Genomic DNA, 15,877 nt, shown 5'->3' with positions numbered 1-15,877 from the left:
CTAGTTCAATGCTCCAAATCTAAGGAAACCCAACTTGCTGACAAAAGGAATAGAGTAGAGGATCGGCAGCCATCCCAGGGTGTAGATGTGGAAGGTCATGCGGTCGGCCTTGGTAGAGTGGTCGAAGAGCAGGCGGAACGAGACGTATCCGCCCATCATGACCGGCATGATGTACTCAAGGGGGGTGCACTGCCAGTACGCGCACAGGGCCATGGACCAGAAGACGATGAAGAAGGCGGTGAGGAAGCGGCACGGGACGTCTCCCATGGCGAGGGGCAGGGTGCGGCGTCCGCGAGCTCCATCGCCCTTGATGTCTCTGAAGTCCTGGATCTGAACGGTGGTGAGGGTGTTGAGGCCGAGTAGAGCGCACCACTCGTAGCCGGCGCGGGCCATGTTGTTGGAGTGCGAGGCGACGCGGGTGGCGCCGAGCTGGCCGGTCGAGTAGAAGAGAGCATTGATAATGTTCTTGCCCCACCAGGAGCTAGCGCCGACGTAGTCGTAGACCCAGGTCTCGGCCATGAAGGCCAGGGCCTCGGGGAAGCCGCCGAGGGCGATGCTAGCGACAAGGAGGAGGACGGTGGCGACGACGTACCACTTCTGGGCGTCCTCGATGCTGAGACGGCCGGAGGGGATGGCGCGCCAGGGCTTGTTGATCTTATCTTCTTCGACGGACTCCGGGTCCTTCTGGTTGCTGAGGTCGAAGTGGAAGACGTAGAGCCAGATGTAAAGCAGGGCCCTCGGGAAAGAGGCCGCGACGTCAGCCCAGCTGGGGGACTTGACGGTGACGCCCCCAGACGCCAAGCTCAGCATGGCGAAGAGGACGACGGGCAGGACATAGGCCTTGATGTTGCTCTCGGTGATGAGGTGAGCAAGAGACAAGGCGTCCTTGACCTTGGAGATGGCCGACGTAGGCAACCTCGCGATGGAGGACGTCGGGCTAAGGGTTTGGACAGCCATGATACTTTGCGGGAGGTGGAAGATGACGACGACGACGACAGAAGTTCAAAGACTCGAGGGTCGAAGACGGAAGGGCCTGATGATGAATGAAATCATGAAACAACGGCGCCAGATTGCCGATCCGAAATCCTCCTTGGACACGCCATCTTCCCAGTTCCCTGGGTCTCTTCATCATTTATAGTTCACGCCAGGTGGATTAATGTGGATAGTCGCAATATCTCGGGAGACTCTGAATCGACCTACCGCTGAAGCCGCTCGCAAAAAAGATACGACTGCGACATGGTAATGCCGCCATAGGTCCGCCAAGACCGGGGGGTGTGGACCTCATTTTGCGTGTCGGCCCATCTGGATTCGAGGTTTTTCCCTCTCTCGCTCTCTCTTCCTTTTGTAGAACCGATCGTTTCGGGTTTGCGGTCCGCGTTTGTAATATGGTTATTGGTATTTACCGTCTGCTAGCTTCTTCGCTTGTTACCACATATAAGATTGAACGCTTGTCCATGATGTTTGGTTCCCGAGTCTGTGCCTTCTGAAGTTCTGCCTCTTCTTCTCTCCCTGACCTTGCTGTCTGTCCCAGCCCCCCGGCTCTGGTTTTGATGGCCACCGTTTTGGCAGGGTAACCAACCCGCTTAGGGTTACATGCTATTGATGCCGGTCGAAGGCATCACGGCATCCTCGGCGTCGGCGGCTAACGTTGCGGCACGCACGGTTTGCGATTCGGGATTCCGCAGAACGCGTGCGATGATCAGATGGAATCGGGAAGTTTGGTTCGCCCGCACATCCACCTCGATCCTTCTGACTTCCTCATTGATCCTATTCGTTTGGAACCCTAGGCTTGGCCCAGAATTCTTCAACGGTTTAAAGCGGGAAGCGAGTGCGGAATGGGGGCTAGTTGCGCCACGTAGCGCCGAAATTTCTGCTATGGACCGGGGCTGTTCTCGTCGGGACTCGTTGGAGTGTCGGTGCACTGTTTGTGGAACCGGCAACGGTCAACGGACCAGCCTCCGGTCGACGATAGTCCTCTGGTCCTTGTCTTCTGGCCATCTCACCCCTGACTCTCCCACCATTTTCCTTGCTCTTTCCCTTGCTCTCTCGTCCTCTTCCCTGCTCTTCCCCTCTTTGCTGCTCCTTCTCATCCCCTTGCTAGCTTCTGAGCAGCGTGGTTGACAACTTTGACACTTGAACTGTTTTCATGGATTCAATCCCCCTCACTCCTGAAGTGTGGCAATCTCTCACGTTAGTCCGATGTTAGGATGCGAGATTTCTGACTAAGCCCGAGGTCACGTTTCTGCTCCTCGATGCGGGTTCCAACGGTTCTAACCATCTACGCAACTAGTCGCTCTCCGTAATTAATCCTGAGTGGTGTCCAGAGACTCCAGACTTGAACGTCGACATATGCACACGAGTAATGACCGACTGCAGTCACAGTGCAGCGACTTCCGGCTTCCCCCACGGCACGAACCGTATCCGCCGTTGTGAACATCTTGGTTGGCCAAGGAAAATCGATACGGATATGCAAGGGGGGGCAAGTGCCGCTGAAGAATTATTAGTGGCGCCTCTTGGGGGTTGTGACGAATGCGGGGCATTTCTGCATCGTTTCTGCGTGTGATGGGTGTCACACTCTGTTGGTTCTAATATGATCCGTCACATTGAAAACCAACAGGCGATGATGTCTGCCCGACACCGCCAATCAACAGATCATTGACTGGGGAAGAGCGAACTCGTCGCATGAGAGGATTGATAACCAAATATTTGTTGTCGGCTGTCGTGGTTATTTTTTTTTATCCATGAAATGGCCCACGCCGCCCCCAGCCCCTTCTCAACTGCTGCCTGTTGACCTGCATTAGATACGAAATGCGCAAAATGCCTCAAGATCACTCAGCACTTGCCGAGGATAGAATCGTTGATTGTCAGTCAAGATCCGACGACCGGCGTTTCTCAACAATGACGGGCACGAAGTTGGACGTCTGGCATCGCAAGACACGTGGAACATTCGAACATTCGACGCGTCTATTAATACACTAGTAACATTGAGAGGCCCCCAGGGCAAGGTCAAGGCCTCGATGCGAGCAAATTGGGCGGTGGAGTCGGCGTTGCACTGGCACGTTGCACTGGCACGAGTCTCATCCCCCGGGATATGAGACGATTACGCGAGAGTTTTGGCATCTCTGCCTTGTAGACGACCTCTGTTCGAATCAGGCCAACGTCGAATGTTTTCATTTCCCCTTTCGTGGTTCAGGCTGGGCGTTGAAACCCAAGTTGGCCAAGATCATCAGAGAGCGCACGGTCAACCAAACTGCGTACCTTGTTTTTGTTCACAGCAAAGAGTCTTGGAAGCTGCACCAAACTGACTGAAGTTTTGACAGTAGAAGACGGCGCAGGAATGCGGATGGCTCGTATTCACTAATTGGCAGTCGCGTTTACCGACTCTGATCGTCCTGTTTCCAGCGTTGGCCAATTCACGGTAGCCAATAATGCGCTTCGGTATCGTCTCGGCTTCCGTTACAGAGTGCCAGTAGACGCGGCTTCATGCTCACTCTAGTGTCGCCAATGGCTTACCAAATCACCTCCTACTCTAGTAAGCCCATAACCATAAATTAAACTGATGGGGTTCTCAAGACACCATTTTTTGCAGACGAATGCATGCATCCAGTGTAGAATAGCTAGTTCACCCTCCTGTCGTAAATTGACTCTTCTGCAGTTCCGTGTCTTATGCCAGTTCAGTGAACAGGCAAAGGTTCAGCAGAAACTTGTCTTGAAGACTCCTTCATTCTCTGTATTCCTTGCATCATAGCAGTATATTTATAATGTATCCTTCTCGTGGAAGAGACCGCTGGTCAAAGTGCCCGTATAGGAACCCTTTGATGAACAGCGTCCACGCACTGGGCGAACTTGACGTGGTGCCCTGGCGCCGGAAGTGCGAGAATTTCTCCTGCGTCATATTCTCCTAAGTCGAATGAAGCTCCAAGGCTGCGTGAGAGCCCGTCTCCCAGATGATGCGTTTGTCATATTGAGATTTCAAACACTGGTAGTTAAGAAATCATTTTCAATAAGATCAAACTGATAATTATAGCCAGACTTTGTTCCTATGTTACTAAAGTTTGTGACATATACGTTGTCTAACCCCAAATTGCCTCACACATTTTTCTCGCGTCCAACAAATTCCAATATCCACGTAGCAAGTCTATTGTCATATGGATTTCGAATAAAGGCCTTATGGGAAATCGAGTGGTATTGAAGGTCATGGCAGCAAGATCGCTGCAAGAAAAAAATGGGGCATACACATACTTGATGCTTTGTTGACGGGGCCGTCAAACTCTTAAGCCCTTTCTGTCTCCGGTCGTTATGATATATGATGTTGTTTTTGGAGACTGAAGGTATCATCGGATGCCCTTTGGGCCACTTGGATCTTGGTTTTAGCTAGTCTTGTAGCTTTCTAAGACAGCAAAGAAATGTGTAAGTCGTCGATTTGTCTTTTTTTGTATTGGTCTCATATCTATCATAGATTGATATCGTTTTGGTATATATCATTGACAGCATTCTTATTGCATGTAGTTTCCGTTGACACGAGCCCCGTGGCTATGGCGTTTCCAAATAGCAATTACGCTAAACGGAAATTGGCTCATTGCTACTGCGGGACTAAAACGCCAAGAGTCAAAGAATCTTGCAAATCTTTCAATGCAATATTTCTTGAGAATTCACTACCTTCAAGGCTTAATGGCAAGCCAAGTTGTCTTCAGGCTTTTGTCACGGCCTGGAAGAAGCCAGCCAAGACTCCGAAGTCTCAGCCGGAGTAACTCTCGCCAGTATAAACGCGCCAAATACAGTCGTCCACAACCGGTCTCCACTTGATGCGTTTAGTCAATCGTGTGCAAGCCTGCTTTCAATACCAATGCGAGTCCCGATCGGCGATCATGACGACGCTAGAGCGCTCCGGGCCTTCCCACCGCAGAGGCCCCATAGTCTCAAACTTAATCGATCCCGAGCGATCCGTCGACAGCTCGAAACCCTTTCTACACGCGATTTGCGCGCATCCTGAGGTTGAAGATGAATCTGAGGGCAAAAATGACGCTCGGCTACATTGATAAGTCTCACGAACCGAAGATATCAAGACTGTGTATCTCGCGAAGGCGTGTCTAGTTGAGGGTTGCTGCCAGATGCTCAACCCACGTACGAAGAAACGTCGATATCTGGATATGACCGTGAGACGGCCTGTGATTCTCTCAGTGATGAAAGCATCGTAGCGAAGTTGGTCTGGCTCATCGTTCAACAGGACAGTCTCGGCAGTCTGGCAGCGTGGGCTGAGAATCTGGTGAGCGACACCAATTGGATACTCCGAACCAAGCCTGCGAGAAACTCTCATATGAGTTACATTGTTTCTGGAGTGTCTCAGTGGTGTAAATGTCATCAGTTATGCTCGCCGTCTCGTGGGTTCCTTTCTGATTATCACGTCTCAGTCGCTCGTTTCACTCCTTGAACCTGGGAGGATTGCAATCTCATTACACTCCTTGGGGATCATCTCATTTGATTCATTGATTACACCTTCGTTTTTTCAGTCTGAACGAATCTTTGGTTACGTCGACCTGTCTTTTTGCCACTTCAGCCTCAGTCATGTGCTATGAGATCCCCTATTTGGTTGGGTAGTGAGCATACACAACTACGAGGACAACGACGGAGACCACTGGAACTAGTACGATGGCGACTAGGACGGGGACGGTAAGAGTAATTAGAGTATTAAATTAGCAGAATGATAGAATAAGACTATTGAACCAAAATAGTGACTACTGGGCCTGACGTAGGTAGTTCTCCGCCAAGACAGCAAATTTCACCCCCTCGGGGCTCAACCCAGCAGAGATCTGAACCCTCCTACGGACTGCGAGCCTGCCTATCAAATCGCTTTTACTGAGCGTGGAATCAACGGCAAAGAGCGTCTCGAATTTGCGGTTAAAATACCCACGGGTACCCATATGGGTGGTCATTAATGGGTATCCATGGATAGGTCTGTTTCCCCCATGGGTGCCCATCAGGAAGACCCCAAGATCGTGGATAACCATGGGCACCCGTGGAATCGGTAGTTTAAAGCCTACCAACGAATGTAATATGTAGCCGATTGAACACCCTCTGAGGGAATTCCTCACCGGATGAGACATTGAAAACGGCTGGTTCAACCCACAAAAGATAGAAATGGTATAGAAGACTCCTGAGTCCGGTATCAATCCGGCACATTGTCCCCCTCGGTTAGCTCCTTGACAAGAATGGTACTCGGTGGCCAGTGGCTGGTGGTCTAGCTCTGAGAATTCACGGACACAGAAACCGTTATACTAGCAACATCGACACTATTGTTCAAACCAGCGTGCCGAAGCTCAAGTTCGCGCTCAAGAGGAACAAAATATTCGATCTCCTAGGTCACCTATGGCTATTCATTGCCCATCCGAGAGTCTAACGCAACCAATGAACCATGGCGAAGCCTAAACCTTTCGAGTTTGACATGATCATTGCTGTTGAGAGATTCTCGGCCCGTACTCTCAACCGGCTCCTATGAACACACAAATATTGACTTTCAGCTGAGGTAACCACCCGACGTTCGTTCAAACACGAGGACCTTTTATAGGAGACCCCAGCTAAGAGGAAGCTTACAATCTACCCCCCGTGAACCAATAAGATCAACAGATCCAAGGTCAACATCTTGGTCGCGACTCGCTGCTCACCGCGACAAGGATGAAAATGACACAAGGGCGTCAGCTGAGTTATTGAGAAATTTCTCGGGTCTCTGACTCATACTCAGACTTATGACTTGCGCCAACTGGTCATCATGCATCTTGTCCATTGGAAGTCCCCTTACCAAAAAAACTCGTCACTTGCTCATTGTTGGCGCTGCCGAAAATTTCATGCGGATAAGCTCGAGGACTTCGTCAGCTGTCTATTGAACAGTGCTCCTGGCGACAACCGTCCCTTGTAGGAGTATATGGAACTCCATCATGAACATCAAATGAACGGAACTTGCACCCTTGGTGTTGGAATGATTTCCGCAGTACTATGCATGAAGTGATTAAAGAAAAGTCAATACAGAACAAGATCCAAGTCCGACGTTCCTGGGCTTGGAACACATAAAATAGATAGAATAAGATTTGGCTCGCAGACTAGATAGATGTAATACCGGTCTTCCTTTCACACAACGCGGTCCTGCAAAAGCTCATCCTGTTTGAACAAATCACATCAGTGTGAGACGACAGCATGCTTCCTGACTTTTCGGGCGGGGAGGACATGTAAGTGAAACAAATTTTCAATCAAGACAACTGAACATTGAAGAACGGGGTGTGAGCTTTCCCTGAAATGATTTGGAAGACCCCAGAGATGAAGCGAATAATCTGCCTATGCTGGTTTATTGAGATTGGGCAGTAGCTTTGGTAAAGCCTGCTTGAGTAGGTCCTTGGACCTGAATTTCAAATTGACACAGGCGACATAGTTCTCCCTTGCCAAGCAAGACTCGCCTCACTTCTACAGATCTCGTAATAGACCCGTATCTTCCATCGCATTCTGCCGCAATCGTGAGGGCTGAATGGTCACACACGTTCTTAGACCTTCATGGTGTTGGTAAGCAGCATCGTTGACTTGCTGTTGATTGATTGCATTACCCATTTCCCATGGTTACTTACTATCCCAAACATCGGAACTTTTCCACGCGAGAACAACGTATGTTTAAAGTGTTTCTTTAAGCATCTTTGACGCTGGTCTATCCGCTGCGATGACACGAGTAAGGGCTTACGTTCGAAGCTTTTTTTCGGTGTTTTCCGACTGGTGGGGGAGAATCCAAATGGTGTTTGATCGACGACGTGGTTGACACTCTGCTGAACTGGTCGCTATTCAAAATAAAGGAGGACTCGTGGACTAAGGCGCATTGGTAGATCGTCAATTTAATTACTGGGGTTTATCAACTGTTGATGGGGTATCCCATCGCGTGCATAGGACGAGTCCTGGTCCGGGAGCGCCTTACGAGTCGTGACATCTTTATTTGACTTCACGCCAAAGGCGCGGTGTGTGTGTTCCACTCGTAGAATCTCTCATGATTCAAGCACGAGGAGTTCTTTCGGATCCGGGCTCGCGTGGCAGTGCCGGCTTGCGTGCGGCTTCTTGGCTGTTCATGCTGCCATTTCGCACTGAAGGTCCGCAAACTCCGTTCTCCTGAAGCCCCGATCGTTCCGTTTGAAGTTTGGTATAAGTACTGGCGAGCCTACGTTTTTTGCTAGAGTTCTGCCTCTTTATCGCTTGTGCGAACAACATCAATTCCGATCTCTATCATTCTTTAAGAGAGATCTGTCATTCATTTCTAAATCGTCATTCTTTTACATCCTTCGAAATATGGCTTCTACTATCATGAAGGGGGCGGCGGTTGCCCTGGCGCTCGCGCATCCCACCCGAGCCGCTGTGTTCCCTGAGAACATCTTCAACCGTTCTGAAATCGAGGCCATGTCGATGGAAAAGCGTGGCTCAATGGCACCCTATAGATTGTGGGATGCTGCGACCGTTCCTTACATCCTGGAGGGCCTCCCCCACGACTTGTCCGACTCAATCAGAGGTGCCATGAGGCAGTGGGAACAGTCCACCTGCATCCGCTTCGTTCCCAAGACAAACCACGAGGCTTGGGTGAACTTCAAGAAGGTGAGAAAGGTTCCGAAGTACCTCAAGATCGCCATCTCACAGGTTTAATTTAGTATGATGACGGCTGCTACGCGCAGCAACTTGGCTCCCCTGGCTCAGGCGAGATGATTGTAAACCTCGACTACCCCAACGCATGGGAGAAGTTCATCAGTGTCGGCACTTACAAGGCTTGCTTAGAAGCTGGCACTCCTGGTCATGAGGTTCGTGACAAACATCGTGTGCGCTTCGCTGAAAACTCAGCTGACTCGTATCGTACAATAGCTGGGCCACGTTATCGGCCTCACCCATGAGCACCAGCGGCCCGACCGAGACCAGTACATCCGCATTCTGCCTGATCGTATCGACAAGGACCACCTGGATCAGTTTGACATCCGGACCGGTGCCGACACTTCCGTTCCCTTTGACTACAACTCCATCATGCTGTACAACTCCAAGGGCTTCGCAAAGGACACCAAGTGGACATGGCTCGTCGGCGAGAAGAGCATGAAGCACACCATGGAGACGGTGACGGACAAGAACATCGACCCTTGGGACTCCCCCACGGACAACGACTTCACGGCCGTCAACAAGGGCTACGGCTGCGAGGAGTACTACACCCGCAAGGTCGCAGACTGCCTCCCTGGGTCCATCCCGGCCAACGGCGACTTCTCGTCGTACTCCTTCATTCTCGACTACTTCACCGAGGAGTACATGCGCAACAATGGCTACACCCACGTTGGCGTGCACCAGAACTGCCGCGCCAACAGGAACGACATGGACACGGACAACTGGGGCTTCACGACGCTGAACGGCTGGGGGCCCCGCGCGCAGTACAAGGTCACCACCAACCGCTGCAAGAAGGACTACGACCGCCACGCCAGCCGCTACGAGGTCGCGCTCTGCAAGGGCGACAACGAGGGCGCCTGCGATATCAAGTGCGGCCTGCGCCGCGTGTGCCCCTTTGACGGCAGCGGCAAGCAGGTCGACAGCAAGGCTATCGACGTGACGGACAACACCCTCTGGGTCTGCCATCCGCACTAAATCCAGGCCCCCCACCATACGGACAGGGGTTCCCCGGATTCAAAACGAGTGGGCGACAGGAGGTCCTGCGGCGTTCCCGTGAAATTTGATCGGTGGGCTGGTTAAGATGCCGCGCAAAGATTCCTCTTCGGCGGACAGGCTTTCTGGAAACCGGAGCTTCGATTTAATCTTGTAGATAATATGAGTTCAAGTCCATATTTCATGTTCAAACAGTTCATCGCATCTTTCGAGAGTTCAATGTCTGAGCGTGGTCGCAGCGTCCTGAGAATGTGTTTGCGAATGATGTCTTCACCATCGGAAATGCAATCCCGTTGTTCATGATTAGTCAACTTTGCAATTCGAACAGGCTGCTTGAAGTTGCAATTTCTTTCCGCTTTCATGCTAAGATTGAATGCGATCCGTGTTTGTGCGGCTGCGCCTGTGTTGGCCGGGATGGAGCTTGCCCAGAGCGCCCTATGAGATTAAGGATGGTCCAGCTGTGTCATGCTAGGGCTGTCTATTTAAACTTCGCGCGCTTGAGAAGAGACGAACTGCCCCTAAGACCTGGTTCTGCAGTGGAAAGGAGGGGCTATTTTTGGTCGCGTCCCGCCTGTCAGGCTGTCGCAGGGCTGCCAAGAATTAGAGCCATGCATCCATTATTCATCACAGCTTGTGTTGACGACAGGAGCCTCGCGGACAACATGGGATTTGCGAAGCCGAATTGGGGATCCTTGTGTATTGATACAATTGTCCGTCGTCACTGATGTCTATTTCGTTCTCGCGTGATCGCAAAACTGCTGAAAGAAACCCCACAAGAATTCCCGCCCAGATGGTGAGGAACAACCCTGGTCTAGCAATGGCTGATTCCACCATCATATGGCACATGACGAGACTGACGCCTTTTGCCTTGTACAAGGACATACCGGCGACTATACCACCTCATGACGACACTGGTAACATCATGTTCCTTGCAGTTGGCGGCATACAAACGGTACCGCCAGCTTGGAGGTGGTGTTCCTCAGCTTGGGCCGTGATAGATTAACCTTGTTTCAGAGACAATGACAATTAAGACACCTATTTTACGACGACGACCTAAGACGAGGTTGTCGTTTTTGACTGTTGTTAGAAAGTCTGGAATCGGCTTTCTTGTTGCGATAACGAGAGTCTAAGTGTAATGCTGAAATGTTCGGGCCGTCAGTGATCCAGGATGTGATACATTCAGAATCATGCAGTTGCCGGCAAGGGCAGAAGTAAACAAACGCAGTTAATACGAAGCATCGAATCTCCTGCCAAGGCCCTCCATCTAAATAGGTTCCAATTGGAAAGCTTGGAAGAGACCACACCTTGGACTTCTGTGGTTCCATACTGTCTGGGTGCATCTAGCAGGGAGACTCGTTGATGCTGTTGTTATGGAGCAAAGTAAGTCTCATTGCTGGCGTCAACCAGCCCCTATTCCGATGGTGAGGATGTGGTTCACCAGCGTAGAGGCAGGCTAAGAATCATCATGAAAGGTCTCGGTAGGCGAAGCAAGAGGAACAGCTGGGTCCATGCCCTTGCTCTCGATCTCATGTAGGTCAGCCCTGCTCCCTGACGACCCCGTGGACAAGCTTGACGATAGCCTGCTGACATCCGGGGACACAATTGGGCAGCACCTGCCTTGCGCAGGCACCCCTGATACTGAATCATCTTCTCAAAGTGCAAGCTTAATGGACGTAAATTCGGGGTATCATCATGGTACTTTGTTAACTCAGCCACTTCTCAGCCTTGTTGGGTATCAGCCTCCTCAGCACATCAATCTGCCGCGCCTGCGCCTTGTGCCTCAAATCTGCAATACCGCGTCGATCCGTCCGTCTCTGGCCGTTCGCATACACCACGGTGAAGTCGGGAATCTTCTCGCCGGGCTTGATGACGGTGAGGGGCGATATCGTGCAGTTCTACAGCCGTTAATGTCTCTCTTCTGTCGTACACGGCGTCGCACCAACCTTGCCAATGATAGCTCCATGGCCGATCCGAGATCGGACTCCGATCACCGTGTCCGACCCGATTTCTGTGCCTCCTGCCTCGACAACAGCTCCAACTTCTACTATCACGTAGTCGCCGAGCGCAATGCCTCCGCTGGCTTCTTCATCTCCAATTGCGCCAATGTGTACTCGCTCGTGGACGATGCAGCGGCGGCCCATCAGGATGCTGCCGTTCGTAGACTCGAGCTTGCATCGGGGGTGCAGCACGCTTTCGGACTGGATCGTAACCGAGTGCGTCCCGACAAGAATCGCGCTGTCGGACACGGTGAGGGAGGAGGAGAAGTTGACTGGTGGTCGCGGGCCGGTGTTGGAGACGGCGGGCAGCATAGAATGCCGCTTGTTAGACGACATTTTGAACGTTGTGCGCTGGATGCTCCGGCCCAGATAATGTCTATTTTCGTGGCGGTAAAAGACGCATTCTTGAGCCGCGCGACGATCGCAGGCCCCTGCAAGATGCCTGTTGTCGACGCGTCGATAATTCGTAATGGATGAGCAGTGACTGACTGCCGTGGGGCAGCGACAGCTTCTCTTCCCCAGAGCCTTCCCCAGTGCATAACCCCGGTTGATGCATGGATGACCTACACGTGACTGTCCAGCTGACTCAGCGACCCGCATTGGCCAATCAACGCCAACAGAAACTAAGCATCATCGACCCGGCCCAGCAGAGCTTCGCTTCCCACGACGACGAAATCCTCCGACCGACCCAACCGTCCCCATCCACCCCCGACCTCTCCCCTCCAAACGCCCACGATGGCCACCCCGAAGCGGTTACCAGCGCAGGCCGCGCAGGCCGCCCGAAACTTTGCGACAGTACGAACCTATGGCGGACTCAAAGACCAGGACCGTATTTTCCAGAATCTGTACGGCCGCCTGCCTCCGTCTCTGGCCTCGGCGAAGAAGATGGGCGATTGGCACAAGACGAAGGAGATCATTCTCAAGGGCCACGACTGGATCATCAGCGAGGTCAAGGCCTCTGGTCTGAGAGGACGTGGAGGCGCTGGCTTCCCCTCCGGATTGAAATGGGTAAGGTCGCCACAGCGCTTTGGCTTGCGGATTATTTGCCGCGGCAATCAAGGGAAGGCACCGCCGGGTCACAATTGATGCTAACCCATCGCCAAACAGTCATTTATGAACTTCAAGGACTGGGACAAGGATAACAAGCCGAGATATCTGGTCGTCAACGCCGATGAGGGCGAGCCCGGAACGTGCAAGGACCGCGAGATTATGCGAAAGGACCCCCACAAGCTCATCGAGGGATGCCTCGTCGCCGGCAGAGCCATGAACGCCACTGCCGCCTACATCTACATCCGCGGAGAGTTCGTGCACGAGGCCGCCGTCCTCCAGAACGCCATCAACGAGGCCTACGCTGACGGTCTGATCGGAAAGAACGCCTGCGGCTCCGGCTACGACTTTGATGTCTTTATCCACCGCGGAGCCGGTGCCTACGTCTGCGGAGAGGAGACCTCTCTTATCGAGTCCCTCGAGGGCAAGCCCGGAAAGCCCCGTCTTAAGCCTCCCTTCCCCGCCGCCGTCGGTCTCTTCGGTTGCCCCTCCACCGTCGCCAACGTCGAGACCATCGCCGTCGCCCCTACCATCTGCAGACGCGGTGGCAGCTGGTTCGCAGGCTTTGGCCGCGAGCGTAACCAGGGCACCAAGCTTTTCTGCATTTCCGGCCACGTCAACAACCCCGTCACCGTCGAGGAAGAGATGTCGATACCCCTGCGCGAGCTTATCGACAAGCACTGCGGTGGTGTCCGCGGCGGCTGGGACAACCTCCTGGCCGTCATCCCCGGCGGTTCCTCCACCCCTATCCTCCCCAAGACTATCTGCGACAACCAGCTCATGGACTTTGACGCGCTGAAGGACAGCCAGTCCGGTCTCGGCACTGCCGCCGTCATCGTCATGGACAAGAGCACCGACGTCGTTCGCGCCATCAGCCGTCTCTCTCACTTCTACGCCCACGAGTCCTGCGGCCAGTGCACGCCGTGCAGAGAGGGCAGCAAGTGGACCGACCAGATCATGAAGCGCTTCGAGAAGGGCCGCGGCCGGCCGCGCGAGATCGACATGCTGCAGGAGCTTACCAAGCAGGTCGAGGGCCACACCATTTGCGGTATGTTTGACTCGCCTCCATGACGTCAATGATGTCAACGATTTTGACTGCACCCAATGCTAACGTGACCTGCAGCTCTCGGCGAGGCTTTCGCCTGGCCCATTCAGGGTCTCATCAGGCATTTCCGCCCCGAGCTCGAGAAGAGGATGGAGGAGTTTGCCCAGCAGAACGGCGGCGCCAACGCGCTGGCCGGCGGCTGGGACCCTGATGCCCGGGCCCAGGGCAAGTTGGTTGCGCCGGGACAGTAAAAGGCTGAGGGGGTTCGCATGGTGGTAGACTCGCGCCAGAGGGCTTGTATATATTAGTATCGTACATTGTGATAGAGCCCTCACGCGCAGGCGTTCCTTTGTTCAGACAGACCTGGCTTGTACTCTATCAGCAATGTGGTTTCAATTCGTTAAATCATGTCTGTTCTCGGGTGCAACGTGAATGAGCCGTCCGGTTATCTATACTGGCGATACACCAGAAGGCCATAGTCGCAGATACACAAATCTGCTGCCGACATTCTTCAGTCCGTCGGCGTTAAGTCCACCATCCAATCAGAGGACCGCATTTGACCAGCTGGCATCCGCTCCAGCAAGGATCCCGGTCCACAGCGCCGGACACCGCACGCCTCAAACTCGGCTCAACCCGGTCCAAAGACCCTCCGACCACGGCCACGGCGGGGCGCCTCTTTGTTGTTCAACGACCATCGGGGCCTGAAGATTTCACTTGACCGCCTCGCAGGAACGTCGGATGAGATCTTGATCGGGCACACAGCAATAGTCTGATTGATTGAGGGAGCATTGCTACGATACAGTGATTTCTTCAGGCCCGACCGGAGAGGTGTCTCAAGATGACCTCGTTCAAATATGACCAGTTCGTCGCCTTTGGCTCGGATAGCGGTGAGTTACTCAGTTTTATTCCTTTTTATTCTTCGTGCCGAACATTGCGAATTTGGTTTCACTTGAGAAGTCAGTGAGCCGCGTCAGATCCCAAAACAAGACCTCCAATCCCACACAGAAATATCTCATCTCATCCGACTCACTCAAGCCCGTCATAAAACCCCCAATCTCCCCAAAAGCGCAAAACTAACATCCTCCAGCCGGCCTCGAGCGCATCCTCCGCGGCCTCCAATCCCTAACGGCAATCCTGACAACCTACCCCTTCCTGCTCGCCCTCCTCCCGGCAGCAGGCCTGCCCCTGGAACCGACCCTCGTCCTCGGCGCCCTCGGCCCGCTCAAGGGCCATCTCAACCTCACCCGCCGCTTCATCCGCTTCTTCTGGTTCCTCAACTCCTTCGGCGCGTCCTACAACCTTTACACCGCCGCCCCTTCCCAAGCAGTCGGCGTGGGTAAAGGCGCCGAAGTGTGGCTCGACATCCTGCGGTTCACCCTCCTCGGCCTCTACGGCGGCCTCGAGTCTCTCACGCTACCGGACCTGCTCGGCGTGCCCGGTCTCGCGCCCTTCGGCGCCGCGCGCACGAAGGCGTTGAATGTGGAGGCGCAGCGCTTCTGGTTCCTTGCGCTGGCGTGCGGGATCGCGGCGAACGTGGTGAGGATGACCAAGGCGTTTGCGTACGCGCCGGTCCCGCAGCACGGCGAGGGGTACGGCACGGGCCAGAGCCCCGCGGTGGATACCGACAATTTGGGAGCAAAGGACGAGAAGAAGGAGGGAGAGGGGGAGGAGCCGGAGAAGATGGACCTGAACGCCGAGCGTCAGCGGTTGAAGGCGCTGGTGGTCAAGAGGCGCGAGGGGATGAGGAGGTGGCGGAGGCAGGTCGCGTTCAAGGTCAAGACGCTCGGCCGCAAGGTGGTGTCCGACACGCTGGACTGCCTCATTCCGGGTGTCATTCTGGGGTGGGTTAATATCGGGCCCGGGGCTGTTGGGATTGCGATGCTTGTCACGACTGTGCTGACGAGTAGGGATATTTGGGAGCGGTGCGGTGCTGATGTTGCGGTTAAAAGGGGCTTGACGCAGTAGAGATGGGTGAGAGGATATATTGGCACTGTTCATGGTAGATGTAGATTATAGATTTATAGACTGTCTGGAAGGATACCTGCGCACTGCCGGCGCACACACACTTCCACCTTGTCTACTTGTCTAGACGACACTTGTCTAGGATACTGCTGTCTACACTCTGGATGCTTCCGTG

The 15,877-nt window shown here is 53.4% G+C and overlaps 5 protein-coding genes across 5 annotated transcripts; 3 read left to right on the top strand and 2 right to left on the bottom strand.

Moving 5' to 3' along the window:
* GCG54_00002730 (Digeranylgeranylglyceryl phosphate synthase) lies at positions 1-957 on the bottom strand (the record flags this gene model as incomplete). The annotated part of the gene is made up of 1 exon (XM_045402813.1): positions 1-957. The coding sequence occupies one exon, from the start codon at positions 955-957 to the stop codon at positions 1-3; it is 957 nt and encodes a 318-aa protein (XP_045269431.1).
* Positions 958-8,313: 7,356 nt separating this feature from the next.
* On the top strand, positions 8,314-9,633 carry GCG54_00002729 (Zinc metalloproteinase nas-7; the record flags this gene model as incomplete). Its single annotated transcript, XM_045402812.1, has 3 exons — positions 8,314-8,613; positions 8,667-8,813; positions 8,875-9,633. The coding sequence occupies 3 exons, from the start codon at positions 8,314-8,316 to the stop codon at positions 9,631-9,633; spliced, it is 1,206 nt and encodes a 401-aa protein (XP_045269430.1).
* Positions 9,634-11,354: 1,721 nt separating this feature from the next.
* On the bottom strand, positions 11,355-11,984 carry GCG54_00002728 (uncharacterized protein; the record flags this gene model as incomplete). Its single annotated transcript, XM_045402811.1, has 2 exons — positions 11,355-11,546; positions 11,595-11,984. The coding sequence occupies 2 exons, from the start codon at positions 11,982-11,984 to the stop codon at positions 11,355-11,357; spliced, it is 582 nt and encodes a 193-aa protein (XP_045269429.1).
* A 399-nt stretch (positions 11,985-12,383) lies between these two features.
* On the top strand, positions 12,384-13,991 carry GCG54_00002727 (NADH-ubiquinone oxidoreductase 51 kDa subunit; the record flags this gene model as incomplete). The annotated part of the gene is made up of 3 exons (XM_045402810.1): positions 12,384-12,656; positions 12,756-13,743; positions 13,819-13,991. The coding sequence occupies 3 exons, from the start codon at positions 12,384-12,386 to the stop codon at positions 13,989-13,991; spliced, it is 1,434 nt and encodes a 477-aa protein (XP_045269428.1).
* A 587-nt stretch (positions 13,992-14,578) lies between these two features.
* GCG54_00002726 (uncharacterized protein) lies at positions 14,579-15,705 on the top strand (the record flags this gene model as incomplete). The annotated part of the gene is made up of 2 exons (XM_045402809.1): positions 14,579-14,627; positions 14,828-15,705. 2 exons carry the CDS (start codon positions 14,579-14,581, stop codon positions 15,703-15,705), a joined length of 927 nt encoding a protein of 308 aa, XP_045269427.1.
* Between the last annotated feature and the right edge of the window lie 172 nt (positions 15,706-15,877).

The sequence above is a fragment of the Colletotrichum gloeosporioides genome (genome assembly GCF_011800055.1).
Source record: "Colletotrichum gloeosporioides strain Lc1 chromosome Unknown consensus_13, whole genome shotgun sequence".
NCBI classification, from domain to species: Eukaryota; Fungi; Ascomycota; class Sordariomycetes; order Glomerellales; family Glomerellaceae; genus Colletotrichum; species Colletotrichum gloeosporioides.
The sequence above is the reverse complement of the archived record's forward strand: the minus strand, read 5'-3'. Positions and strand labels throughout refer to the sequence as shown.